Source organism: Alosa pseudoharengus, unplaced genomic scaffold, assembly GCF_046254945.1.
Source record: "Alosa pseudoharengus isolate Yale_2024_CS ecotype anadromous, Long Island Sound unplaced genomic scaffold, YU_APseudo_1.1 YU_APseudo_1.1_scf_12, whole genome shotgun sequence".
Classification (NCBI taxonomy): Eukaryota; Metazoa; Chordata; class Actinopteri; order Clupeiformes; family Clupeidae; genus Alosa; species Alosa pseudoharengus.
In genome coordinates, this window is record NW_027468587.1 from 23,719,485 (window position 1) to 23,743,774 (window position 24,290).

Genomic DNA, 24,290 nt, shown 5'->3' on the forward strand with positions numbered 1-24,290 from the left:
CGTCAGCCTAATGAGCCCATCCAGGTCCTCTATACCACCGCAACTCTGTGATCTCAACTCAAATACACCCACTCCACTGGTCATTATAGTCTCTAAATGCCTGTAATGCTTAAATTGATCCTCAAACGGCATAGATGGTGGAATGCAATATATCCTGTCTCCTGCCATCGATCGTGTCCTGTTTTTAAATTGCTGCAAATGGCGAGGGGCTGGTAACGTCAGGGGCACACAAGTGACTGCTTTCGATCACTGCAGTCTCTCAAGCATTTCAGTTCTTATGGGTTTCTTGATTGTCTGTTAGTTTGTTTGTTCTTCTTCAAAGAGAGGGATTTGCATAATGGTTTTCCTGCTGAATGCAGGATTGAGTCAGGTTCTTAATGATTTATCTATTCACTTGTTTGCTTGAAACTTCATGTCTTTGTATTGTTACTATACACAGTTGGGAAAAAAAACACTTCTATTTTAGTGTTGAAAAGGTTATTCTGCACATGGCCATTTTAACACACAGATGTTTCCTTTGAGGTTGCACACTGGATCTTTTTAAAAACCCACTCAAATTCATAAGCCTCTAAGGCAACCGTAATAAATATTAGTCATCTCAGCTCAAATGTTTGCAAATGCTTGCTGTGTGCCCAAGGCTTTGAAAATCCAGAGCAAATCATTATTTCATGTAGATAGACTGGGATTCACTACACTGGTTTAAGGAATAAGACCGAAACAGGACTATTTTGAGTGATGTATATATATATATTAGGGCTGTCAAAATAACTGATTAATTTCGATTAATTAATTTCAGAAAAAATAACTGATTAAAAAAATTAGTGCAGCGTATGACCTTTGACCCCGAGCTGTTCTAGTCAGTAAAAATTAGACTGTAAAATGAAGGAGAGAAGAAAACGTGCTGCCTGAATCATTGATTGGAACATTTACTTTTAAAAAACGGCCTGATGGTGTTGATAAAAAAATAAAGTGTTGAAAATAAAGTCCTCTGCAATGTCTGCAGCAAGGAATTTGCATATCAATGGAGTTCATCAACTGTATAGTCGCACATCAATGCAATGAAATAAGTGTTGACATTGAGGGGAGTGTTAATATATTTTCATTGTGTCCCCTAGGTTATATCTGTGGCCTGAAATGCCTTGTATGTGAAAAAAAACTTCTTCCCGAAGCACTTTTGAATTTATTTCCTCAGCATATTAGGTCATATCATAGATTATTATGGCAATTATTTGAACAATGAAAATAATAATAAAAGAGTCTTTGAACTTTAATGTCACTAATGCTAATTATTCAATGATTCATTTGAATTTAAATATTTAAAATACTTTCACAGCAAAAATTATATATGCGATTAATTTAGATTAATTAATCACAGAGTATGTATTTTTTTTAATCGATTGACCTAATATATATACATAGATAGATAGATAGATAGATAGATAGATAGATAGATAGATAGATAGATAGATAGATAGATAGATAGATAGATTAGAACCTACAACAGACCAGTATTCATTACCGTAGTGCATTGCTGATTAGAAACACTGAGGAGATGGCCATATTTTGTGTGGTTGTAAGTTAGTGTTTGTGCCTCTGAAATGCGTGTGTGTGTGTGTGTGTGTGTGTGTGTGTGTGTGTGTGTGTGTGTGTGTGTGTGTGTGTGTGTGTGTGTGTGTGTGTGTGTGTGTGTTTGTGTGTGTGTCTGGTGTCTGTCTGTGAGTGAGTGAGTGAGTGAGTCATTGTTTTGGGCCTTTTATATATAATAATACATGGGCTATACATAACCTGTTCCTTATCTCTCTCTCTCTCTCTCTCTCTCTCTCTCTCTCTCTCTCTCTCTCTCTCTCTCTCTCTCCCTCTCTCTCTTACTCACAAATTTGTGTACCTGTGTGTATATGTATTGTTAAATACTGTGTGTGTGTGTGTGTCTGTGTGTGAGAGAGAGAGCAAGAGAGAGAGAGAGAGAGAGAGAACATGTTTCATTGCAAGTTGCCTCTAGATCCACCAGCTCTCATCATCCTTTTTTTCCATCCTGGAGTGAAATGAATATGTGTTCCGTCATGCATATGGCCAAATCACAATGGACAAGGAGACGGGAGAGAAGAACCTGAGGAGGGGAACAACCGCGAGGAGATGAGCAGAGGAGATGCGATGAAACGACGGAGTGGATGGAACAGGGAGAGAGCGCCTGTCAGGCTCAAAGGAATGGGCCGATTTAATAACCCCCGAACAAAGCAGATCCCTCCAGCAAGCCCAATCTTTAATTACATCGCATGATCGGAGACGAGCTGCGCGATATTAGCTCGCCAACCTTGATACAAATCATTGTCTGACAGAGCAATTGGAACATTTAAAGAGGGATCAGGGAAATGTAGGTAGGGGTTGGAGAGCTGGAGAGGAGAGGAGGTCGTTGGATGGGGTGTCCTGGTGTGTGTGTGTGTGGGGGGGGGGGGGGGTGGAGGGTGAAGAGGGAAAGGTAAGGGGGGTGTTTGAGGCTATTGAGTTGGAAATGGATGGAGACAAGAGGGGGAATGGATAGTTAAGGGACAGGAAGCAGCCATGGAGGTGATTATTGTGATCTCGTTCATGTGATTTAAGGCCCCTCCGACCGGATAATAAAATGCGGGGAATTCATCAGCTCGCTGGCGCGAGGCATGAGGCAGGAGGCGAGCCACACTGCAACTTTCAGGGAATTCTAATCAGAGGTCTCAGGAATTTATACCCCCTCCGCACCCCCCGCACCCACCACCAAACGCTTCCACGGGATGCAGATTTTTATCACAGCATTACCACACTGTTAATTTGCTTTGTGCTTTTCAGTGTGTGTGTGTGTGTGTGTGTGTGTGTGTGTGTGTGTGTGTGTGTGTTGGATGGTACAGTGAGTACTCTTCAAAGTCCATGTCTGATACAGATTCACAATCATGACCCCCTCCTTCTCTCTCTCTGCCTCTCTCTCTCTCTCTCTCAAACACCACCATCTTTCTCAATATCCCTATATTGCATATACAAACACGTCGACTGAGTGACAACCTGTGTTTAAAACTCTCCATGCAGCTGGTGATTTCATGGGGAATATGTCACTCTGAGTGTCCCAGTAGGCACATATGCGTTAGAGGCATTATCAGTGGTATAATTATGTTCCATCACCATTCATTGAACAGCTGCCCATGGGATCATATTCATTTGTTTATCTATTTCATTAATACTTTGTGGTTTTGATCCTCACAGAGCTCCACTGAGGTTCCTGTCCATCATTGTTATAGGCCCGTCCCCTATTTCCGCTCTCTTACGTGTATGTGTCACTTAATATTAATTATTTTGAAGTATTAAAAAACATCGTTGTTTTAGAATTTTCGAACGAAAGGGGCTGTAGTTGATGCTTTTACAATACTAAGTTATTGATACTAAGTTTGTCCTTTCAAGTCTCACCAGAACAGCCTCACCTCCAGCTCAACCAATAGACAAGAGCGCACCCCTGTGGGCCGGGGATGTGTGGGCCAGAGGTGTGTGTGGGCCAGAGGTGTGTGTGGGCAGGGGAGGGTGGTGGTGGTGGTAGTGGGAGATCAGGCTGGAGCTATCCCCATCACACATTGTATTCCTAGGAGCCCTTCACTGTTACACACATATGCTGCCCGTCCTGAGTGTATGCTGTAGGGTGACCGGTCGTGGCACCTATATCAAGTCATCCGAGTCTTTGGAGACTCATGCAGAGGCGTGATTGCTGGATGACGTCATTTGACTGTCATTCTTTTCACCAGAATCTTTGTTCCTTTCAAATCTGTGTATGTACCAAGTCCATAACAAGTCCTACACGTAAAGACGTATGTTGATTTCTTTTTTAGACTGAGTTCCCCATTTCCCCATTATAATTTGTAGAAATACTACAATAGTAAAACAAAAATGTGCACTGTTCTTTGAAGGAGAAATAGGAAGACGATGGAAAAGACATTGGAATAAATTCATAAAAAAGGAGGTTAGCTAAAATAATAAGTAATGAGCTAAAAAGCTAGATTTTATTCTGGTCATCTTCACAGCACCAAAAAAGAGCCGCTCTGTCAGTAAGCCTGGTCTGAGAGGACACAGCCTCCTTTCCACTGACCAGCAGAATCAGAATCAGCTTTATTGGCCAGGTTTGCGTAAACAAACAAGGAATTTGACTCCAGTTAATCTTTGCTCTCAAAGTACAACACACTTAACATGTAAGAATAAAAATAAAAACCATAGAAAGAGTAAAAGAATAAAAACAGAACAGTATTGTAAGAATAGAATGCAGGGCAGTAGAATATGGCTATGTTAAATATCTTACTGTAAACCTCAGCTCCATCTGACCCCAGCTTTCACTGTGGCTGACCATGTTCAACTCAGTAGATCACCTGAAAAGACGTGGGCGCTTTAAGGAATACTTACATACAGTGGCAAGATGTCCTTTTGTTGGGTTAGGCACAATATATGCACATGTTTCGTTTTCTGACACCATCTTTTGTTCAACTCTTTGCTCTCACATGTAAAATGCACGAGAGAAAGACAGGAAGCAATGCAGAGAGATAATAAGGAGATAGATAAAGGCAGACTGAGAGAGAGAGGGGGGGGGAGATGAAACCGGGAGATCTATAAAGGCAGACAGACAGAGGGACAAAGTGAGAGAGAGAGAGAGAGAGAGAGAGAGAGAGAGAGAGAGAAAGAAAGAGAGATAGAGGCACAGAGAAAACGGGGAGATCTATAAAGGCAGACAGTAAGGTGGAAATGAATAATAAAAGGTTGGACCTGAATTGCAGCTGCAATCACATCCAGACAAAGAAGCCATTCTGCTAGCATGGGCTCTGCTGGAGTGCCAGACTGAAAAATAAAAAATGGAAATCACTGAAAGTAGTCACCTTCAGCATAAAGCACTGTGTGTTCCCCTTGCTGTGCAGACTAGCATAAGAGCTTCATCTGAAGAATAGGATAACCTTGTGTCCTATAGACTGACACATCAAAAGTGTGTTCCCCAGTTCTACTTTCTGACAAATTCAGCTAATTGCATTTCACAGTGAGCGGTCAGTTCAGTATGTAAGCTCAGAAAAACTATGTTGTGTACACATTCCTGGCCCAGTAAATGGGAAACAAATGTGTGGATTGGACGGAGTCATAAACCATTCCAGCCAATCAGTTTCAGGAGGAGAGACTGGCCATTAAGCTCAAATATCAACAAGCGAGCCACAACAAAGGACCCAACCATTAAGCCTTAGCTCCGTAAATCTGTGGCAACAATTGAGCATTTTGTATAAAGACAGTCATCAAAGCCTTCAGCATCAGTGGAAACTGCATTGTGGTTAATAGTAAATGGCTAAAACCCATTTTCATTGAAAATATTCAAAACTCTACAATTGTGTTGATTCAAATGTGTTAGCTGCTTGTACCTTTCTAACGTTTAACTTGATGGAATAACTTGAGGACATATCTCAAAGATACTCTTCTTACACTCCAAATTATACCCAAAACATAGACTATAAATCCACTCTGACATTATTATCTACAAAATATAAACTGTAGTCCTCTTCTGTGACAAGAGTGACCTCTAGTGGTGAGTTGTTTTAGTGCCCGTGCACGGAGGGATTGCAGTGGGCTTGAAGATGCTTTTGGTAGTGATGGATGGGAGTTGGCAATGCAGTTCCCAGCATTTATGTGGAATGACTGCTATTCAAGGGCTACGACAGAAACATTGGTTCAGACTTTTTAATCATCCTTATCTTATACTCTCTAATAACAAGTCTGTCACACCACTTCACCATGACCTGAGCAAATCCCTTACCTCACAAAATCATGGCCCAGGTTAGTGCTAAATCTCCACTCAATTATATATGTCTGATATTTGGCTGATATGTTTGTCCAAAGTGACTTACATTACATAATAGTTAAAAATAAAAAAAATCAATAAAGTTCATAAGCCTAGGTTACGTATATAAGTAATTGTAATAATAACAGCACTTTCAACAACAATAAATTTGTTTTCATAACAAAAACCATGGACATACAAACCATGACTCTATCAGATCATTAATTAAGTAAGTGCAAGGTGTACACTACAGATGAGTCTTTGAACATTTCTTGAAAGTTCCAAAGAACGTAGAACATTTGGTAACTCATTCCACTAACAAGGAACCATTGAGGAAAAGTGTCTTGACTGTGACCTCTTAGCATTAATGGATGGTCATCACAGCAGACTCTCATCAGTGGACCGCAGTGGCAAGAGGGGACGTAGAGCTGGATCATGGAATTGAAATAGCAAGGTGCAGATCAGGCCAGAGTGAGGGATTTGAATGTAGCTATTCAGGAATAACTCTAGCTGCTATAGAAAGCCAACAAAAAGTAACTAACAGAGGAGTCACATGTGCATTTGGCTGATTAAAGCCCGACATGCTGCAGCATTTTGAATCATCTGTAATGGTCTCAATACACAAGCAGGTAGGCCCGCCAACAATGCATTGCAACAGATTTGGAAATAACCATGGCCTGCAGTTGTGTGTCATATTGTGAGTGAGTCATATTGTGTCAGATAAGGTCTGATCTTCCTAATATTGCGTTGGTTGAACCGACATGAAAGGTGTAACCCTTGTTTAATATCCTAATTACCATTAGGGTATCAAAAGGCACCTTAAAAGGCTTATATTTCATTCTTTTCTGATGAAAGTTGATGAAATCCAAGTCCTAAATCTGAACCCAATTACATGATCAGTATTAGAGTGTCTCTGTCAGATGAGAGCTTGTCAAAAAAGGCTCATATTTTATTCTTTCCTGACTGTTTGATGGACTGATGATGGATTGTGTAAAGAGTGTTGAGCACTCTGGGTTCATATGTATTTCTCTTTATTGAAGCTGATGAAAGTAATATGAAAATGACTTGCATAGAAGTTCTGTTGTGCTTAGCAGTAGTTTGAAATACCACAACTATATTTAGCACTGACACTGACTTTAGAGACAATAACACAGAAAGTAATATAGAAGCATGGCAATACAGAAAATAACTTTTAATTTCATAGAGTAGCTGACTAAGTCATACAGTAGAAATTGTGACATTACCACAACCACTGTCAACACATGAAATGTCATACCAGCTTAGCATTCTTAGTGTCTTAGGCTCTTTAAGTGTTCATGTGCATGCATTCGAGTCCAGACTGTAGCCTGCTGCATGTTATGCAGCCAACCATTGTTAACAGTGGCATACAGCAACTACAATGAAATACAATAGCAAAATGCAATAGCAATAGCAAAATGAAAATACAATAGCAAAATGAAAATACAATAGCAAAATGAAAATACAATAGCAAAATGCAGTAACGTGTTTGTCCACCAGATGCAAAGAGCTATTCCCATGATGGAGTATGCGCCAGTGAGTCATACACAATGTCTTCGAAGCCTGAACAAAGGTATGGCTGCCATTAATTTTTACTGCTGCTTACTTATAGGCCTATAATGAAGTTTATTCAACATGTTTAGAAAGACAGCTAAATCACACTCCCTAAAGAAGCTTTGAAAGCCCAAACAAATTATGCTAATAATGAAAAGCAAGCAGTTAGAATTTTAATTTAATTCAGCTCCTTACAACAGCCTACATAGGCCTTAGGTGTGCTATATACTGTATTAGCTATATTTGCTAGGCCTTAACTCTGTCACTATGTCTTAATTCATTGCTGTGTCCAATGGTGACATAAGGTCAGAAAATCTTGGGGTTGCAAATATTTAACATGCTGAATGCTGTGGCTTTTGTTTTCATTTGCACATTATTTCAGGCTACTTTCTACTTAATGCTGCTAATGAAAATGTAGTGGAGTAAAAGTATACATTTAATTTGAAAAATAGTAGTAAAGTAAAAGTAGGATGAAACATAAAAAAACTCAAGTAAAGTACAGATACTCCCCATTCATACTTAAGTACTGTACTTAAGTATTTCTACTTATTTACTTTACATGTCTATCTACAGGTAATTTTGACTTAAAATGACCACTACACTTAGTAGAAAAAATGTCAGTGGATGAAATGACATATAGTATTTGTTCTGCTAATGTAGACAAACGGATCAAAAGTAAGTCCTGGCATTCATACGCTCCTGCAGCCAGTAAGCCGTGTCAGGTGTTTTCCATGAAAAGTGGCGTTATTTGAGGCCTCACTCCACCACATGATTTGACTCCAGAACCTGATGCAAATGCACTGGGGCCCACAGATGTGCCAGTCAAACCAGGAGATCGTCCACTCCTCAATGAACCTCCAAGAATAAATAAAGATTGAATGAATGAATGAATGAATGAATGAATGAATCAATCAATCAATCAATCAATCAATCAATCAATGTACCACTGTCCTTTCCCACCCTACAGATATTACATCACATGTAGTAAGCACTGTATACAGTAAGCAGCTAAGCAGCCCAGTGAAGGACATTTTTTCATGCATTTCACACTTGTTCAGTATGTTGTCATATTGAATAATTTTACCACTGACAACGTTATTGCTGTTACAAAATCTAGACTTGGAGAATCAAACAATATACTGAAATAGTTCTGATGCATATTTGCATTAAGTAGCCTATATTATTATGCTACGCAGAGAAAAAAAACAGCTAAACATTCATGTACCTGCTCTATCCTATTTCACTAAACACGGTGATTTAAAATAAATTACAATGAGCGTTTTGAATATCTGTGTTTTTGAATTTCACCTTTATCCCCAACATTATGGACTGTTCAATAATAATAAATAAATAATAATAATAATAATAATAACTCCCTTCTCATACCCTTTTAAGATGCAACCACCCCATCCCCACACTGCCCCATAATTGAATATAATATGCCCTTCACCTTTAATATCTGAAATATTTAAGATATTATGGCTACTCCCCCTATGTTGTACTTTGTTGTATAACATGACAACACACCATTTTGAAAAATGTATTTAGGGAGCATTTTCAATTACATCTGATGAAGTGAAATCATTTATTACGTAGTGTTATATTTAACAACTCTTGATAATAACTCTCTCTTGTTGTATTTGCATATTGGAGTAACACGAATGTGTGAGTATTCACAGGTGAACCCAAAGCGGACTGTGAGAAGGGTGGGATTTTGTAATGTTGCGCCTTTCCTCTTCACTGGAGGAAACACTATGCCTAGGTGAGGTCACAAAGGTTCTATTTTGTTCTTATCGTATGTAGGTACACCCTTATCCATCCATGGCTGCAGTGTGATTGGTGTTCATGTGCCAAAACAAATGACTTAGACACATGAACGGGAGCACTCAGAATATCAGTGTGTTTATTTATTTAGGTAGTAGTACAAATCAACATGTCCAAACATATTGTTATGCTCCTGTAGACAAAAGGCATCTTTTCCCTCGCCGGAGGACTCTGCTCCAGTGGTGTGGTGAGCTGGCCAGTGGCATTATGGAGAGCTGAAGAGAGTTACACGGCAATGCTGATGTTCCACGGCTGACCACTGGCATTCTCGCACGCCAGTGTTATGTGATGTCACGGGCCAGTCCGGCAGCCAGCAGAGTATGTGGCCACATGGTGATAATGGTGACAGAAGAGAGCGAGGGTATCCAAACCGATCTTGTCAAACGCTTTTAGAGATTTGTTGGGAGACAGAGTCCTCCTCTCTCTTTCTTTCCTTCCTTTTTGTTCTTTTCCGCCTGTCGTGACACTGCATTCAGTTCTCCTCATGCAAATTCTTCTAGGCTCCCCCACACACTCCCCAGAAGTGGGCCAGAGACCAACAAAAAAAGTATCTCTAGCACACACTCTTCATTACACCACAGTACAAAGACAACACTCTTAATGTTCACCAAAACTTGTTAACAATGCATTTCACAGCACTTAACCTTTTGACGTGTTTCAGGTGGTTGCTACTATATTACAGTATCAATGTGTTAGTGGCTCAAATTACAGTTCATATTGGAGACGATAAAGCAGTCAACATAGTGACAGCCCTCCCTATAACATTTGGTGCTATCAAAATTAATCATACCATTTTCTTCTGGTACCACATTCAACTAAATTAGTATGAGAGTGTTTCCCCGATGATGATACAATGGTACCTAAGATGTAGTCTGAAGCTGGGGCATCCTATATCAGCCCAGGGCCAGTAAGGGAGCAGACACAACCTCTGTCTGATTTATGCAGCTCCTGTGATTGTTCAATTTACAACTGATTTTTCACCAAATAAATACAGTTATTGGTGACATCATTGCATGAGAACCCCACATTCATTTGTAACGTAATCAGTGCAAGACAGTCAATGACATCATTTTTAATGACATAACCTCAGTCAGTGACATCATCAGTGCAGATCATTTCCTCCCCAGGCCCACAGCCCGGTCAGTGACATCATCAGCCACTCAGCTTGTGCGTCAATGGCTTTGTCATTTGAGTTTTACAACCCTGCAGCGCCCACAAACCAAGCAGCATGCTTCTAAGATCCATATCACAGATACAGACCTCAATCTCCTCTAACAAGCATAATGATACTATAATGCATCAGCTATCCATCAATGCCTTCTTCATCGCTAATAGGACATGCTAGAGGGTCCCCTAAAACTCGGCTGAATATGCATTAAAGGCTGCATATAACCATCACAGAGGAGTGGTGCATTGGAAGTGAGGAGGTCTATGCCTACTGCAGATAAAATACCCTTCAAAAGACATTAACATCATCCACGTGCACAAACGCAACACAGACGATCACAAAAGGAGAAGGGGCCTATATTCAACATCTTACTTAGAGAGCACCTCTTAGCCCAGTTGGAACCAGAGGCTGATACCATGAAATGACGCTATCCAGCTCTCAAAGAATACAGGTTAAAAAGGCAGTCAGCGGAACTGGCCTTTTCCATCTACTTGTGAGCTTTTATGCTCATGTGATACAAAATATGACATATTTCAAAGATGTCACAATAATAATAATAATAATAATAATAATAATAATAATAATAACAATTGGCATAAGACACTCAAAACATTCATACAGAAACAAACAGACAAACACATGCATGTGCCCAGACAGGCGATCACATGAGACATCACCATGCTCAGACAGACCAGGTCAAAGTAGCAGAGGCGACCACGTGATACGCAGTCAGGCTCAGACAGACCAGGTCAGAGTAGCAGAGGCGACCACATGAGACATCACCATGCTCAGACAGACCAGGTGAGAGTAGCTGTACCAGACAACTCGAGGGACGTCAGTGACACAGAGGCATTGACATCATGGAACATCAAAAGGCAGAGGCCAAAATCTGTAGCCCTTGGGGGACAGGCCATTGTACAGTAAGCTAGAGGAAAGATGAGCATCACTAAATCCAAACACATACCAACACTTGAACAACTTGTCTGGCATGGACATACTGAATATGATTTGCTTGAACAACTTGAATTACAATGACAATGACATCATTATATCACATCACATCATCCCTGTTCTTAGGTCAACTGATGTGACACATAGTCTATATTTTGTGTACAAACATAATATTTCATATAACAATCAATATGTGTATATGTATCTGAATAATATATGAGGTAAATCTACTTTCTTTACATAAAATAAACATATTATTCATGAGGAACTGTAACAAAATCATGCACATCAAGCATTAAGAATGGTCATAACGTAATTTGGTACAACTATTAGAAGGCTTTCTCAGCAAAACAAATAACTCCAGTCTAACTTTCTTATAAAAAAATGCACCTAAAAAGCCTATTTGTCGGTGACATTTTTGAGGATGGTGCAAAAGTGGAAAAATTACAGGTTCACTTTTTGTGACTGACTTTGGCAAGCCTGTGTCAACATGACTAGTAGATCTCTAACTGCTGCAATCTGACCACTTACAAAACCCTCCAAAAATGAGTGGCTTTGTAATAGAGACCATTCACGGCAGTGTTAGACGAAAGCACACAAACTCCCACAGACCGCCATTGGGATTCTCAACGCTCAGCCATATCCCACACACCTGTAGAGGGTCTTGTAGAAGGAAACACACAGATATACAGCACAGGTAGCACTGTCTAGGCTTGACATCCTCTGCATGAGGCTATGACTGGGTTATTACAATATCGGTCAATACATGGTAACGTATGGTGTATTAGTTAAACCCATAAAATGTTAGTTCACACACAACACACAGTAGCTGAATCAAGATGCATTTTTGGCAAGCCACAGAACACGACCAAATAAAATTATGAAACAACAAAATTCACAAAAAGGTTAGTACTTTAGAACAGAAATGCCACCATTTTCAAGTTTGTTTGTTTGTTTGTTTTTAACCATACGGGCAATATTGTTGTCCCTCCAGTTGTGTACCCTCCACCCCTGCCTTTAGTCTTCCTTCTCCTGTAGCTGTGCACATACTTGCTTCCGCACATAAAAGGCGGTCAGTGCGCTGCAGCACACCATGAAGATGAACATCGCCACGGCGTCGTGCGCCACGTCGCTGGTGTGCAGGCGCTCGTACAGCGGCCGGCGCTCCAGGTAGTCCAGCCGCACGGCCTCGATCTGCACCAGCGTGCACAGCACCAGGCACACGTGGAAGATCTGGTGGCCCTGGCCGATGAAGTCGCAGCGGCCGCGCAGCAAGCGCTCGGGGTGCGGGTACGAGAAGAAGTAGGCGCTGACCAGGAAGAAGGCCACCTGGTAGCGGTGGAGGGAGACGGCCGCGTCCGAGCAGCCCTGCTGGTAACAGCTGTAGATGCGGTGGAACACGGGGCTGATGTCCAGGCAGTAGGCCAGGCCCGAGGGCACCACCTGGAAGAGCTTGTGGGCGAATTTGGGCAGCCGTGGGCTGGCGTACTTGCCGTAGCAGCAGCCGGCGCACGAGAGCCACGCCAGGAAGGCGGACGCGGGCAGGAAGACGCCGCACACGCGCCGATGCCACGCCTCCTCGATGACGTAGTAGAAGTGCACCAGCGCACTGCCATACTGGTAGGTGGCCACGCCCACATAGTCCAGGAAGTAGAAGGTGTAGTGCGAGAGCTCGGACTTGGCGGAGAGCAGGTGCGCCACGGCGCTGAAGGTCAGGTAGGTGAAGGCGGCCAGCAGCACAACAAACATTGGCAGCGCGTGCGGGTCACGCAGGAAGTCCACCGACTCGGACAGCTCCTGGAACTTGACGAGGACGACCAGAGCGGCCAGAAGGTGCGTCCACACGTTCACCGTCTCATTGTGGCGCTGGAACAGGGACAGGAAGTAGTAGCGCCAGCTCTGGTCGGGCAGCCGGTAACCGGTGAAGATGTCCGGTTCACGGAACACCCAGGGCACGTCGTTCAGTGTCACGGTGCATGGCAGTGTGGGGAAGGCCGACTCCAGGAACTGAGGGATTTGTCGGAGTTGCTGTGCATTGATGAACAGACGACCAATCTGCTCCATGACTACTGTCGCCATGGTGAAATGTTGATAGATGAGCAGAGCGCTCTAGAATCTATGGCTTGGAGGAGAGGTGGATAATGATTAGGTACATTAGTAGGAGGTATGAAAACGGCTCTTATCAACAATGAAGTGCAGTACAATTCAAATCGTTTGGATTTGAGCCATACATCTACAAGTAAGAAGTATAGGCTACTATACGTGCATTTTTATAAATAGGCCTGCATCAATAGGCTACATAATACTATAACAATAGACTACAGAGATGACATGGTTTACACCCTAACCTATCACGCTTTTTTGAGGGACCCAACCTATTCCATCGCCTGAACAATGAATGGGGAAGGGTTATGTAACGCGACTATCATCATCCTGACAGCTTCCTCGTCATCGGTCTGGAGACAGTCGTTACGATGGAATAGTCCCATTCGTGAGCAGCTGATAGGATCAAATGAGTCGAGAAGGGCTCCATCATGGAGACGCCGGGCGGTAAAAGCGCGTGAATAATTTAGCGAAGGCATAAAGGCATGCGACAGAGAGACAGTGTAATCCGCACCCTCGTGTCTCTCCATGTGTAGACTAGACTACCAATAAATCGCGCTTGAATGTAAACGTATTGTTCTGGTATCACAATATAGCATGGCATGCCAGAGTTGTAGATATAACGTAGATACATTTACAGTGAAATACATTGATAGACCATTTCAAGATAACGTTACCCCTTTCAGGCCGACGCCCATTATCGACGCATTCAATTCATAATCAGAAATGCGTGATTACAGGAGAGATAGGCTACAAAAGCCAATATCTAAAAAGCAAAGTTGGGTCAGCCTGCATTTCCGTTAAACGCCTTGGCACACGTTCTAGACAGCTAATTTGTCGCCGGTGTCGTATTGATACCCGTGGTACCAGTGCGCTTTAAAAAAAAAAAAAAAAAAACCCACCTGTAAAGCAATGTTCGTCCAATGATTCAGCAGTAACTCGTTGACGCTTCTTTCTGACAGATGTTCAGTGCTTTGGAAAGGTATCGCATGATACCAGAAACCAGATTTTAAAAAGAAAGAAGAGATGTTCCGTTTTAGGGCGAGTCGCCTTGCCACTTTCAGCAGAAACGCTATGTGCAGTCAGAATACTCCTCCTACAGTTGATAGGCAGGATGTTTATCCAATCATCAGCCGGTTATTGCGCACCATCCCAAGCGTCTCCCTGTCAGTGTCCAATCGTTAAAGCCGTTAGGCCCTAATTTATGACATGTTTCATCCCACGAAGAAGTCTCTAGTCTCCTCGGGTGTGCATAAGTCATTTTCACTGTTAAAAGTAAATATCACGCTACCTTTCAGGATATAGTCAGAAATACTTAATAATAGGCCTACTTAATATAGCCTAGGCCTACCCGGTTTCTCCATGCATTTTTAAAGCGAGACAGTCAGGGATATAGAGCTAAATACCATTGGACTACCATTATTTATTTGAGTTTATATCACATAATACATAATAATATTGCATGTAAAAATTAAGACATCCCATTAAGTGGGACATTTTGTAAAGGTAGGTTTGTAATTAATGTCTTCATTACAGACACATTTCTGTGATATGTTTCCCTGACCAGCCAAAATAATTGTCATATAGGCTACATTGTGCAGTTACAACACTGACAGGACACCTGGAATGCAACTACACCTGTATAGTCGCTTCAGAAATTTACAACAGGTGCAGCCTTTTCATTATAGACATTCTGAAGTAACAGATCTCACTTGTTCTGTTGTTATGGTCTTGCATTACTGGATTTCAGCACAATGTTACAAGTAGGATGGCAGATTTTTGGCCCAAATCGAGAGAACATTGCATCAGGGAACGTATAAATTGTGTCAGTTTAGCCAACCATTGCATCATTATTGTTTCCCCTGAATGTAATCCTTTTGAGGAATTAAGATGGATTAAAAACTACACATCAAAAAGCTTGACCAGTCACTTTTTCGACAGTCAGACAGACACTCAAGTCCACTTTCTTACAAAATGCAGAAAACCTCATTCCTCTCACACAGAAATCAATGTTATGTGAACTGGGCCAGAAAAAAAAAGAACTTTTTGTTTTGATCAGACTGTGACTTCTGCTTCACACGGTCTGAAGTCACAGGCGTTCTGTCTTCCTACACAGAAGCTGGGAGCACAATGTGTCTTTGTTGGAGCCAATGAGCTCGCAGTGAAAATCTGACTGAAAGTCAGTCATTGTGTTTGTAGGCTGTGTAAAGTGCTGAGACTTTGTTTACTCTGTCTCTTGGGGGATAATGTCACTCTCCCATGCACAAGCAGGGATAGAAACCCATTCACGTTTAAATTCAGATTTGTGTTGTTGAAGTGACTTAAGGTATATCTACTTGTATGCTTTGTGTGCGTTGATCTGCAACTGTGTCTTCACTTCCAGTATTTTATACTTACATTACTTCCACTTACATTAGACAACATTCCTGTAAAAGCTGCTCTCAGGGTAAACAGTGGCTCTCACAGAAGAGAAAGCACAGATGAGCAGAGAAAGAGATGCAGACTGACTCAGTCACACAGGAATAGGCCTCGCATTGCATGGCCCACAAAAAGCATCACTGTTTAACTGACTGCTCCACTGATGAGCGTGTGTGTGTGTGTGTGTGTGTGTGTGTGTGTGTGTGTGTGTGTGTGTGTGTGTGTGTGTGTCTGTGGTTTATACATCGGGTTCACACAGACACGCCCTGCAATATGCTACAAGATTCATTACAAAGCAAAGAGAACACTGCCCCCACATACATAAATTCCATTACATACTCAATGTTTGTTACAGCAGGGGTTGTTATTATTCATTTTCAGTTAGCTTTTTCATGCAACTGTGGCTGTGAGTCTGTATTCTCCTCAATGAGCCTTTCGATTTCTCATCTTAGATTAATATAGCCAAACATTTGGCAGTCAGATCACTTCAGTAATTTTTCCTTCCTGTTTTGACAATGATTGTGGGCAATAGGCTAATGCAAAATAGATAACAGGCAGAGGCCAGTGTGACCCTGTTGCGATATTATCAGTATGTGCAATTTGCTTTTGAGCAGGATCTTACGAGAACATTTCAAAATTAATGGAGACACAGTGATGATGAGATTTTGCACTCAGCTGTAGCCTAGGCCTGCTAGTGGTGAGTCTCTCTGGCGCCAACCCTGACATACATTAATATAAAATAACAAGCACTGGTACCTCATGATCCATTTCAGTTCTTGGTTTTGTCTACACACATTGGCTGATCTAGTTGTTTTCCATTTCAATTGTTTCCCTCTTAGCTGAAGTGGTAAGATGTCTCTTACAGCAGTGCACCACTAGGTGGCAGTAGACATAAAAGAGTGAAAGAGTCCACTCTAGTCACTGTACATAATGTGAGCAGACCTCAAATAGCTGATATCAGATACTTCAGAGGATTTGCTGGCTGGTCTGAATTATTTCTGATAATCTCTCTGATGGCCTTAAATAAATTAGTTTAAAGCTCCAAGGAGGAATGTGCCCTCTCAGATTACACATTCCCCTATCAGTTAAAGATCCAAGCCATTCCTTAATATTCCAAGTACCCAAAGATAGCAAATCACAAATATGTTCATGTACTATTCAGTTACACGTTTGTAGAATATTTGGTACATGATGCCGGGAGTTGTATATTTCTTCTTCTGTTGTAAATAGGTCCAACACCACAGTATGAGAAACATCCCCATAACATGAATTGTGCACCACCATGCTTTACTGTCTTTAGTGTACTGCGGCTTGAATTCAGTGCATGTGGGTCGTTGGACAAACTGTATGCGGCCCCCATGCACTGAATTCAAGCCACAGTATACACCAGTAAGCGAGCAAAGTCTTGGTTCCAGACTAACAAGATTGATGTTATGGAGTGGCCAGCCCAATCCCCAGACCTCACTGATATTATGGAATTAACAGTTAACAATTAGTGCAAACTGCACCACATACGTGTATTACCAGCAAAAGGTTGTATCTTGCTCAAAATGCTTAGTCTATGCCTCAAAAGCAAATATTTATACCAATGAAACCAACCTTATGTCATTGTTTATGAACAAGATAGTCAAACTGCTTTGTCCTGTAGTCAATATGACAATTTACCTCACTTGTACTAATGAACAATGCGCAAGGCAGCACTTTTTTCTGACAGCTATTTTCAAAACTACAAAGTTACACATTTCGGTGTGTCGAGGGGGTTAATTGCAAAAGAGTGGATATGGCAAAATTTTTACTGTTGACACATTGTGACAGTATAAAGAAAACAAAGGCTTTTACAGCATTGTGCAAAGGAAAAATGACAAATATACAGTAAAACACCTCTTGGTCAGAGCTGTGCACCACTGGAAGCCAGATTTGCTGTACAAGTAAATCTATATCCTGATGTTCCTGTCAGGTCACAAATGTATACTAGTTATGACAGCTACTTCAACACTTTTGCATAATGACTCAAGCGATGAAATAAAGCCTATTAGTTTTATGGTGTAGGTAGGACTATTCAGCATGGAACCAATAGTGCATTTGGACCAACATGACATTAGGAATTGAACATGTAAAAAATAGACATTTGTACACAATGAAGTGCATGGATGTACTAAAGCATTTGTTTGTTCAAAACAATGAGAACTGTGTTTATGATGTGCACAAATGAGATGATATGGAGTATGAACAAGCAGTTTTGAGTATCAATTCTGATCGGAGAAATGCACCAAAGCAACTGAGAAAAACTGTAACGCTTCAAGGGTACATTCCCATCTAGAGTAAGTTTTGCTTTGTGCAATCAGTGGTTTCTTGTGGTTGCTGGCAGATTACTTGGAGAACTAGGGCAATGAATTGCTATTAAGCTTGTACAGTATAGCCATCAGGGGAATTGTGGCGTTTTAATGGCCTCCCCTCTTGTCCTTCCTTTGCCACTGTATGTTCCAAACATTTGTCCAACACCTGAAGGATCGTGAAAAGACAACTGCACTGTTACAAAAATTCAGCTAAGTCAATCTTTGTACAGCTGGAAAAGACATGCCACAATCAAAGAAGACCAAACACACATGTTAAGAGCATTAACGAACTGTGCAACTTTATTAAGCTCAAAGAACCGCAGTTTTGACATACGCAAGCACAGGTTATACTGCAAAATGCAAAGGACAACAGTAGGACATCAGTATGCTTTTTGAACAGCTAGGACCATCGCTTGTTAGAGATCAAAACCTGCAACTGGGCAGTTCTACAAGTGGGGCACAAAAATAAGTGATAATGCCATACAGAATACAAACACCTCAGTAGAAATATGAGTGCAGTGAAAGGGGGGGTTAAGCAGGGAACAAAACAAACTAAATATACACACACAAACAATGCTTACAACTTAACAGAAAACAAAAATAAATCTTTGGATACATACAAAAACCCATTATATCCCCACCTAAAAAGTTGAGAAAACAGAGAAAAGAAACAACTTAATTCTCTCCTTCTTTTGTCTCCTTGTTCTTCCTGACCTCCTCTAGTTTCTTGTCCTGGAAAACAGGAATGAAGGTCACTCAGGTTAGTGCAATGTCAAGAACATGCAGAGGATCACGTATACCACGACAACGTTGTAGTATAGCTCAACTTAATATCATGTGTACTCCTTAGACAAACTGGCAAGTCACCAAAATAATCAAGACGAGTCCTGTTTGATCAGTTTCCACCAACATACATAGAAACCAAAGCAGGACTACACCCCCTAGTGTTCCTAGTTAGCAACTACCTTTTTGGGAAGCATACCCTAGTACAACAGCAGCCATTACCTTCTCCTTGAACTTCTCATTCAACTCTGCCATCCGTGCTGCCCGGTTCTCCTTGTTGGCCTCCATCTTCTGATTGAGCTTCTCCTCTGCCATCTTGCTGAAGTTGTTGTTCTCCTCCTGAGCTTTCTGAAGCACCTCCTTCTCGTGTTCCCGCTTCTCTGCCAGCTGCTTCAGCAAGTCCGCTTCATGGTTCTGACCAGACACACACACAAATACACCATTACTATTAGCAGCTACTAATAAGTGACAACCAACAGTACACACTTCGTACCAGTGAAAGCCCAAAAAACATTAGTCAGAGGTATAAATAAGAATGCATGTCAAGTGGATGTTTATGTGATGCATATATACATTTGTGTTCATTAGGGTGCATATACTTGGTATATATGCACATGCTGAGGCTACCTTGCGTCTCTCTTCTGCAGCATCCAGTTTCCTCTGGATCTCCTCCAGTGACAAATCTTTCTTTTTTGGGGTGGAGAGGGGGAACTCGCCCTTAGAGTCAGGGGCAGAGGGGCTCAGAATGACCTCAAAGGCCTGGCCAGAAGCACGCTTGTCCAGCTCCTTGACCTGAATGTCTACGCACAGTGACAAGTTGTACCAGATCAGACCATGCAACAAGTCATTTATCAACCAATTAGTTTGTACAACATTTTAGTTCATAATTACACTCCATACTCACCTCCAGAGGAAGCCATTGCTGATCAATTAGGTTTGTGGGATTACCTATGGAATTATACAAATAGAGGTCAAGCACATTTCATCACACGTTTTAATTACAGTGTTTGCAGCCTGATTTTAACAGCTAACGAGGGCAGCCCAGGCATCCTCCGTGGTCACGGTTGTTCTGGTTCACTACTGCCCTCTTGCGACAATATTTCACAACACATCGTGCACCTGTCTTTGTTTACCATTTGGCGAGATAAATGTTTGGAATAAGATCATGCTCTGCTGATTTTATATCACCAGTAGTGGAGGCAACGAGCAAGTCGAAGCAAATGAGCAGTTTCATAGCGTCACTGTCAAACTGGACTCAACAATCGATCCCTTTCATCGAATATATACCAGACACCGAGCAAACTTGGTTTGCCTTTTAACAAATCAGGCCAAGTGTAGTGTTGGAATAATGATAAAAAGACCATTGGAAAACGACAAATAGCATAACTGTTGGTGGTTCGTTTAAATGAATAAAAAAGGATTGCCATTTTAGCCTTGCTTTGGAATGGGTGTCACCGAGCAGTAGGTTACTTGCTACAATCAACTCCACAGACATTATGCAATGAATTGTAATGCATCCCCAATCAAGGTAGAAATGACACGACCTTTATCAAACGAAATGACTAAAATTCTGATGTTGTAATATTATGAGACGTAGGGATGGGCAATATGCACGGACTATGACATAACGTTTCAATCGAGCGCTTAAAACAATTGACCGAAATATATTTAAAAGACATATGTCTAAAAGACACTGGTTATACAAAAAAAATGACTAATCAAATTTTAAATCGAGATTTCATTATGAGATGACATTCGCGAATTAACTCACAATAGACAAAGAACCGGTGGAGGATAGAAGGCAGCATTAACAAAGACACCAGACGACATGACTAGGCTGCGCTAGCTTCAGTGACATAAGGAACATTATGGTTGCCTGATATTTTGACAGTCACCAAAGCATTTATGTGTTTAGGATGGTAGGTAGGCTAATGAGATAATTAAGCTAACATTAGTTGAAATGGCAACGCCCACCTGTCGGTTTGAACTTGTCTTCAGTTTCTAAATCAACGTTAACGCTGCCACCCACTGCAGACAATAGACACACCGAAAGGAGATCACACCCATCCTACGAATAGTTCACGTTAGGCTAACATTAACCTATGAATCTAGAAAACTTACACAACTTTAGTTTATAAATTACACTAACGTCAGAAGCTAATTTGAACATCGTAGATAACGTTCACTTTGCTGGATACATTTCGGTTTGATAACGTTTAAAGATAGTTACCCTACATAACGTTAACGTTAAATTGACATAAATCCAAACACTGTTAACGTTAACGTTAAATAAACTCGTTTTTTTTTTACATTTCACGTTGGCCATCTGTCTCCAAAACATTGAATTTAATGTGTAATCGACGGTTCACACTTATTTACCTTAAACGGTCTTGATAAAAACAAACGTTAACAGTGGTCTACACAGACACGCCCGCCCGCCATTCATGAAAGGCTATTTAGCTAGCCAGCTAGCTAACGTTAATGTGCCAAATGATATGAATCCATCACTGAACCCATTGAACGCACATTCACATCCTCTTAGACCACTGCAACTCAATAATTTGCAGATAAAAAAAAACAACTAAAATTAAAAGGGTTACTTTTCGTTTACAATACAAACTCCATAGAACCTGGTATTTAGATCACTGTTATACCACACATCATTGCTTATCCTCACCTTCTGAATGCGAATTGACAGCAGCAGCACACAGCGCGCCGAGTTCTCTCCTCCTCGCCTCTCTCTCTCCCTCAAATTTAGCAGTTCGCGCAAAAAAGGACCAAGGACGCAACGTCATGCATATTTCTCGGGTGTGATTGGCTTGTCTTCACCAGTCCATACGTCAATTATAAGAATTCTGGGAAATATAGTTTGTGTTTAGCCTACCAGCACCTCTGTTGTCATTATGAAAGCAGATGAAAACCAAACAAAAATACGACAAACATCATAGTTATGAATTAATTCGGGAATAATCTGCATCTTGAACTTTTTACAGTTTAGTTAATCAGTTTTCTACATACCAGGACGAAGTAAGACTAGGCCTACTATTTATGTGACGACTCAAGCTATCCACTGCAAGTTTGTCACACCAAGTGCATTCAGGCGTAGGTGTAGGCCTATAGAGAAATCAGTGAATTTCTTGATTGCATAACAGGTAATGGACATTAGGCTAAGTCCCTACCCACCATGTTTTCATGTTTTCAAATAATAGATAACTTTTAATGAAGGGGACATTTGGGCAAAACAACAATGACCTTACCCATTAAAGAAGACTTGACAGAGGAGGCATGCAGGATCATGTCTATGTGATGTGATGTTGAAAATGAGGGTGACATCAGGCCCATCAGGTTATGTTATGGCAGGAGCCAGCTATCAAGGGACAGCACTTCACACTTCAAGCTGGAGACATGAAAAATTTGGTGTTTTTAGCACTGTGCATTGAATTCATACAATTGCTCTAATCCTTTCCCCCCTGACAAATTACTGACACACAATGAACTGACATCATATTTTTGATTATATGTAGAATGCATCTGTGTGACCTGTAGTGAATGTAGTGTGTTATAGCTATTGTGCCCTAAACAGAGAAATGCATGCTGGAAATATTTTACCAGTTAATCCTTGAATAGCCTGGTCACATTTTCATAGATGTCACACATTGCTCATTCCACCAGATGTGTAAGGAGTTATTTTATTGAACATTCTGTTTGGGTCAAAAACATTGACATAGCCTACTATTAGCCTACTCTGCAGCAGCTTAAAATGTATCATTTAGTCATTGTTGTCAAAACTCAAAGCTCATGCATGCTGATGCATCTCCCTCTGGAGAGTGACCTATTGTTTGGCTAGAGATAACAACTTTCAAGCCAACATTTCAGTAGCTCATCAGTGATTTAAATACAGAAACATTCATGTCACTATATATCATGTAAGTAGAGGACAATCCATCATATGCAAATGCTGTCTAGTTGAAGGAAGTAATTCCAGTTGCACACACGTTTTTAGACAAAAGTAATTTTTCATCTGTACATGGGAGGTGTGAGTTGCAGGCTGTATATTCCTCGTTTGATGGGAAAGAGGCTGGTTATAGGCTATGAGGCCTTCTGTGGCCTGTGACATCATAATGGCTGACATCACAGCGTTATGTAACGGATCTCCTCTCTGGGTCTTGCATGAAGCGTCTGAGCTCTTGTGAAAAACATGTGCCCACCTCATCATACGCTCACATGGTGTGCACATGCTCCATTACACCTCTCTCTCTCTCTCTCTCTCTGGATGCAAGACCTCATGTATTTCTATTTGCTCTTGTGAGACCAGACTGTATTAGGTGGCCAGAATATATCAGTCGTTTGGTCAATCTGTCTAGCCCTCTGTCCATCATCTGCCAGACTGCTTCAATATTTGAAGTTTACACTCCATGTAAGATGTTTGTTGTTTAGCCTGTTGGTACTTATTCAAAGGCTAATGTACAAAATGAACACCAGACATTTTCTAAATGTTGGAGCTAATAGCATATGCCTTAGCCACGCTATACCATTAGGGAGTTAACATGGCATAAACCCATCAGCAATCTATCTGACCTCATTTATCATCTTTTTCCCTGCTGAGTATATATGGCTCACTGGATCCATTAGATGTGATTAATTATGAATCAACCAGGCTTTTGACTTGAGAAGAGAACATTAACAGAACCCAAACAGGGTTTTCAATGGATGCCGATATAGCAGCGAAATCCAGAAGGGGGTAAATGAGATTAATGCAAGCAAACAACAGCCTAATGTCTGTATCGTTATGTTGCTTTGCAGAATGAATCTCACATGTAAACAAACATATAGGAGATGACCTGAGCACACAAACAGTGACCCCTGTTGTATTTTGAACCCTCAATATGCTGGCTTATATTGGAGTGTTGCTCTCGATTTCTAGGCTGCTGGCAAGCAACTCAATGCCTCCCCCTTACCCACTCCCCAAATTGCACTCTTTCGGAGGCCCTGGAGGGATGGGTTTACCAGGACCCCTGCTGTGCCAGCAGATCTGCACTCAACTGCCCTCCAGCCGACCACTGCTCTCCTCTCACAATCCTGTTAGCAAACACTCACGGTTTGCATAATAGACATACACACTACATCTCTCGCCTGGAACCACAGCTGAGTCTCTGTAATGGCACTGTTGCTTCTGCTTAGGTCCACATGGGAACATATGGTTACACTGATATATACACTGCTACTATAACTTTTAACTATAAGTTATATAACTAAAACTTTTTTTTTTAGTTAAGGGTGAATTCAAGAGTTTAAGTTTGAGATGCAAATATCAGTTTAG

At 41.2% G+C, this 24,290-nt stretch overlaps 2 protein-coding genes across 2 annotated transcripts; both read right to left on the minus strand.

The window, feature by feature from the left end:
- Positions 1 to 10,972: 10,972 nt before the first annotated feature.
- Positions 10,973 to 14,507, minus strand: paqr7b (progestin and adipoQ receptor family member VII, b). Its single transcript, XM_076279477.1, has 2 exons — positions 14,336 to 14,507; positions 10,973 to 13,452 (listed from the first exon to the last, which is right to left on the minus strand). The coding sequence occupies exon 2, from the start codon at positions 13,407 to 13,409 to the stop codon at positions 12,348 to 12,350; it is 1,062 nt and encodes a 353-aa protein (XP_076135592.1). The 5' UTR covers positions 13,410 to 13,452; positions 14,336 to 14,507; the 3' UTR covers positions 10,973 to 12,347.
- A 3,953-nt stretch (positions 14,508 to 18,460) lies between these two features.
- Positions 18,461 to 21,714, minus strand: stmn1b (stathmin 1b). Its single transcript, XM_076279478.1, has 5 exons — positions 21,648 to 21,714; positions 19,875 to 19,918; positions 19,598 to 19,770; positions 19,193 to 19,384; positions 18,461 to 18,919 (listed from the first exon to the last, which is right to left on the minus strand). The coding sequence occupies exons 2-5, from the start codon at positions 19,888 to 19,890 to the stop codon at positions 18,863 to 18,865; spliced, it is 438 nt and encodes a 145-aa protein (XP_076135593.1). The 5' UTR covers positions 19,891 to 19,918; positions 21,648 to 21,714; the 3' UTR covers positions 18,461 to 18,862.
- Between the last annotated feature and the right edge of the window lie 2,576 nt (positions 21,715 to 24,290).